Source organism: Myotis brandtii, unplaced genomic scaffold (genome assembly GCF_000412655.1).
Source record: "Myotis brandtii unplaced genomic scaffold, ASM41265v1 scaffold1510, whole genome shotgun sequence".
Lineage (NCBI taxonomy): Eukaryota > Metazoa > Chordata > Mammalia > Chiroptera > Vespertilionidae > Myotis > Myotis brandtii.
In genome coordinates this window covers 94,977-100,648 of record NW_005355462.1, presented here as the reverse complement: position 1 = coordinate 100,648, position 5,672 = coordinate 94,977, and the positions used below count along the sequence as shown (strand labels likewise).

Here is a 5,672-nt window from a genome sequence, read left to right as displayed (position 1 = left end):
AGGTAACCTCCCTCACTGCCCCCCAGCAATCTCAGGTGACCTCCCCCACTTCCCACCAGTAATCCCAGGTAACCTCCCCCCCTTCCCGCCAGCAATCCCAGGTGACCTCCCCCCCTTCCCACCAGCAATCCCAGGTAACCTCCCTCACTGCCCCCCAGCAATCTCAGGTGACCTCCCCCACTTCCCACCAGTAATCCCAGGTAACCTCCCCCCCTTCCCGCCAGCAATCCCAGGTGACCTCCCCCCCTTCCCACCAGCAATCCCAGGTAACCTCCCTCACTGCCCCCCAGCAATCTCAGGTGACCTCCCCCACTTCCCACCAGTAATCCCAGGTAACCTCCCCCCCTTCCCGCCAGCAATCCCAGGTGACCTCCCCCCCTTCCCACCAGCAATCCCAGGTAACCTCCCTCACTGCCCCCCAGCAATCTCAGGTGACCTCCCCCACTTCCCACCAGTAATCCCAGGTAACCTCCCCCCCTTCCCGCCAGCAATCCCAGGTGACCTCCCCCCCTTCCCACCAGCAATCCCAGGTAACCTCCCTCACTGCCCCCCAGCAATCTCAGGTGACCTCCCCCACTTCCCACCAGTAATCCCAGGTAACCTCCCCCCCTTCCCGCCAGCAATCCCAGGTGACCTCCCCCCCTTCCCACCAGCAATCCCAGGTAACCTCCCTCACTGCCCCCCAGCAATCTCAGGTGACCTCCCCCACTTCCCACCAGTAATCCCAGGTAACCTCCCCCCCTTCCCGCCAGCAATCCCAGGTGACCTCCCCCCCTTCCCACCAGCAATCCCAGGTAACCTCCCTCACTGCCCCCCAGCAATCTCAGGTGACCTCCCCCACTTCCCACCAGTAATCCCAGGTAACCTCCCCCACTTCCCCTAGCAATCCCAGATAACCTCCCGGGGTGGGAGCAGGGGGATGGGAGAAGCAGATCAGTATAATTCCTTATTCACCCACACTGCCCAACCCAGGTCTCCCCATTGGGGAAACTAACACTTGTGAAGTATCTAACATATGTTAATGATTCACAGAAATCACAATCTACCCATAAGCACTGTAAAATATTAATCCCACTTCACAGATGAAAAAACTGAACATCAAAGAGAATAAAAGCAACTTGAATGAACTAAAAATAGCGAGGCTAGTTTTCAAGGCCAGAGCTTGCTGGCACTTCTGTAGCTGACACCCCTGGGGCGTGATTCACTGAGCTCTGGGACGGATGAGCTAGCATTAAAAACAAAAAGGTTCATTTAAGAGACATGATTTTACCAAAAAAGCATTGAAACTTGACTAATCTTTTATTTTTCTTATTTGACTTCTCAAAAAGGGTGGCAGAGTTAAAAATTTTCTTTGATAAGTTTTTATAATTGTATCCTCTTCTTCTCTATTCTGAGACTTTTCCATAAGAATATTCACTTTAATCCGACTTCTGCGTGGCTGGAAAAGTGGATATGCAATAACACTTTCAAATTCTTTTATCTCTTTCTTTATTCTCTCACGCTTCTCTGTTGTAGGTGGCTGGCTCTGGCTTTTTCTCAAGAATCTTGCCTTGAGTCTTTGCTCTATTAGTTCCCTCCCTCTAATCATGCGTTCCTGGTGATCTTTAATTTGCATCTGTTCCCTGTCATTTACCTGTTTTCTTCTCTGTGCATTCTGGATGCCAGGCCCTGCGCACACAAGCTTTGGGAGTGCCGGCTCAGGAGGGGACCACAGTAACTGTCTAAGGGCTTTCTCTGTGAGCTCTCTGGCCTGTGCCGCCTGCTGCATTTGCCGCGCTATGTGTCTCACCTCTCTCTCAGGCACCAAGCAGCACTGTTTCTGTCTGTCTGTGCTTTGGGTTGCCTTCCCCTCCCATTTCTTCTCGATCCCATTGCCTGCCTCTTGTGCTTTCATCATTCCCACCAATCCTTTACTATAGTAAGACTCCACTCGGGCGAGCCAGTAGTCAAGGGAGAGATCTTGCTCCCTATAGAGTGTTTGATATTCTTCTTTATTTTTTTGAGTTCTCAGTTGTCTTGCTGCTTTTGTATGCACACCACCTAGATTCTATCAGAGGGAGGGACAGAATTGTATAGGGTGACCATCTTTTTACACTGAACATATTTAAACAGGAGTTTACCCTGACTACTGACACCAAGAAAAGATGAGTGGTTTATGATTTACTTTAGTATAAGAACTTTGTTACTCCCATCATTCCTAGGTGAGCCTGTGAGCTCTGAAAGTTGAAGTACCTACCACCAAAATCAATAACTAGCTTTTTAAAAATATAGTGTTGGGAGTTTCCAAAATAATACTTTGTTTTTCAAGTATGGATATAGCTAGAAAACAGTTGCCAGTGTACACACACTACTTGAGGTGTCACTTCAGCAGAAAGGTTTTAAACCTAAGGTTCTTTCTCTTAGTAGTTCCAACCTGTATGATGTGAAGATAACTTATTTACCAATATTTTTTTCTCCAGTGGGGACTGCTGACCTGAAGCAATCCTAGGGTCTCTAGATGCTTTAACCCAGGCCAACCTGAAACACAAGAAAAGCAAAGGCAGATTAGAATGTGGGGTGTCAGAATGTATCTCCCATACTGACTAAACCAAACCCAACTGCCCTGGCCGAGGCCAGGATATTCCGCTTAGAAAGAGTAAACCTGCTCACAGGCAAGACGAACAGGGCCATTTCCCCCCTGGAAACCACCAGCTCCTAGGGTGGACAATAATAAAAGGAGCATTTCCTATAAATGAAAAGCATACTTCTCTTGTGGACTCAACGCAAACCATTCTGAATCTTGCATCAGGGACTGGGAGAGGGGAGAGGCAGATTCCTTGGTGAAGCGCGGACCAAGCACATCTATGTCAGACTGCTCAGTCCCCCAGCCGCCCCTGTCTTCTGAGATAACTCTAGAATGAAGCGGTAGGAGTTCATTCTCATTCTGCAGTTTCTTGATTCTGGCCCTCTCTGCCTCTATCAGCAAATATAGCATCTCTGCCCTCTAATCTTTTGTTCTGAAATTCTGTTCTTCCTTATACTGCCATTCATCCTTCACCTTAAATCCATTATGACACCATTCCCTGTGTACCCCTTATGATGGGAATCTGTGCTGACTCTGGTTCACTTACAGGACAGCCTGATGGCAACACAACTGTGACTGCCAGCTTCCTATGCCAGCCTTGTCCTCATCGAAGCTTACCGTGAGGTCACATTTAAGCCACTGAAGGTGCCTGACATCTCATCTCTAAGCCCTTTTTAAGAATATTACTGATGGTTACGAGCATGGGCTCTGAAGCCTGACAGGGCTGTGTGTGTGACACAGGCAAGCAACGTCATCTCTCTCAACATCAGCTTCCCCATCTATAGACAGATACAAGATAAAAATCTGCCTCTTGAGATCAGAAAGAACAAATGTGAACTAGATGACAGAGCTTGGCATGATGCCTGATGTGACAAGTTCTCCATTACATACCAGGTGTCTACCCTCCATAGTCAGGCCCCTAATTCTCTAGAAAGCCTTTCTGCCTTACTCTACGTAATAGTGATTTTGCCTTCTTCTCAACACTTACCATTTTTACTTTGACAACTCATTTGAAAATCAATCATGGTTTACATTATGGTATCTGTATTCACGTATCACTGTAAAAATGGACTGAAATTCAGACTCATCAAGGGTGGGAATTATATCTACAACGACAGTGATGTGTCCATATTATCAGAAAGGATCTTGATATCAAATATTGGACTTCACTGACCTCTTAGGTACATTCATATTTCTCTTACTATGTGTATCTATTCTGAGATTTAAAAAATGACCATCTTTTATTTAGTATATAGCATCTAGCACAGTACTTAACATTAGTCTGTGATCCCAAGTTCTCATAATTAATGACTTGTTGATTGATTATACGTATTATATAATATCTGAGCATCTTTCTCTCTTATGTTCCCCATAATACTGTATCTACTTTTTATTAAAACATTTACCAGTCTTTCTTGAAGTATACAGGCATATTTGTGTTATATGCCCATCCTGGGTTCTCACATTTTGTCCTACCAGTATACTTTCATTGTATTTTAATTATTCATTTGCACTTTTTAAGGTCAGAGAACAGAGTTTTCAACTTTGCAGCCCAGCCTCCTCAGCTCAAAGACTGGCAAAGGTGCTAAATAAATACTAACTGAACAGACTGTGAGCTTCCATTGGAAAAGGGCCATGCCTTATACACTCGTGTTCCTTTACTGCATTAGGACAGTATTCCACTCATGGTGGACCTCCAATGAAAAGGAAAGTTGCCCTGGTTGGTTTGGCCCAGAGGATAGAGTGTCAGCCTGCGGACTGAAGGGTCCCAGGTTCAATTCCAGTCAAGGCAAAATAGGGAGTGTGCAGGAGGCAGCAGATCAATGATTCTTTCTCATCACTGATGTTTCTCTCTCTCCCTTCCTCTCTGAAATCAATAAAAATATATATTAAAAAAAGAAAAGGGAAAGTTGATGAGGGAAGAGCACTAATTTCAATTTCCATTTTTAAAGAAACACACAGAGAGAAGTGAGAATAGAAATTGCTTACCATCATGGGTTCAGCAACAAACCTGCTTTGTAAGACAGGAAACATGACACGCAGGTAGGTGAAATGATGTCTGGTGGCCTGCTCAGTCTTAACCCCTCACTACTGTCTTTCCCTTACAGCAGAGAGAGGAAGGCCAGAGCCTCTTCAAGAAGAGACCACAGCTTGTCTCTTTCAGAGGAGAAATGAGTGATGGCTCCAGGACTTTTATACCGAGAGCTTAACACAGCTCCCTGGTTGGGTGGGGATGCAAGGGCCGAGAGGGAACTAAGAAACTTCAGGACAAGTTTCTATTTTAGATTGCACTTAACGGATGACTGCAAGTAGCAAGATTTTCTAAAACTATTTGTTCTCATGTTCTAGAAAAGATTTGGGAAACGTCAACTGTCCACCTAATGGATGATGATGATTTAGATAGAGCTGGTTGGACGGGAGGCGAGGGACGCGGTAAATGGAGGTAGGTGTGCAAATGAACACAAACTTGACCTACGTCTCGGTGCAATCCTACCCCGGCTGCCCCTCGCCTAGTGCTAGCGTCTAAGGCGGGGTGGTCAGCCTCTGGTCTCGCCACTGCCCAGTGCCGGGCCGAGCTCCGGGCACCCCGCTTCCTTCCATTCCCAGGGACCGAGCACTCCTCCTCCGCTTTCGCCCTCCCGCCTCCCCGCTCGCCGCCTCTGCAGAAGCCGACTCACCCTTCCCGGAGGCCGGGAAGAGCCCCAACCGCCCAGGCGGGGCTCCACAGAACGCTCGTACGGCCCGCGAGGCCCACGGGCGCTAAAACTCTAACTCCCCAAACGCTTAGCTTTGTTTGTTCTACCCACCGCGCAGCCGCAAACGGGAAATACCGGCTCAAGAAGGGCGGGAGTTGTAGTTCTCTATCCTTAAGAAATTCGGTAAAGTTAGAAGGATTTTCGGAGGGACCGCGCCCCCGCACTGGGTCCCCTGTAAGACGCGAGACCAAGAAAATAAACATCCGAGGTTTGGGTCCGAAGAGAAAAAGCAGCGGCGGCGCATCCATTACCCGCTTTCTCAGCCGAAGTCGCAGAACCAGGCTGAGACGCCGCTGCGCGGGTCCCGCGACCGCCTGGCGGGTTATGACGTCACAGTCAATCGCCGGCAGCGG

General features: G+C 47.8%; 1 protein-coding gene across 1 annotated transcript; it reads right to left on the bottom strand.

The window, feature by feature from the left end:
* Window positions 1-1,280: 1,280 nt before the first annotated feature.
* On the bottom strand, window positions 1,281-5,666 carry LOC106725277 (chromosome unknown open reading frame, human C10orf120). The gene is made up of 3 exons (XM_014535816.1): window positions 5,371-5,666; window positions 2,442-2,517; window positions 1,281-2,047 (listed from the first exon to the last, which is right to left on the bottom strand). The coding sequence occupies exons 1-3, from the start codon at window positions 5,565-5,567 to the stop codon at window positions 1,292-1,294; spliced, it is 1,029 nt and encodes a 342-aa protein (XP_014391302.1). The 5' UTR covers window positions 5,568-5,666; the 3' UTR covers window positions 1,281-1,291.
* Between the last annotated feature and the right edge of the window lie 6 nt (window positions 5,667-5,672).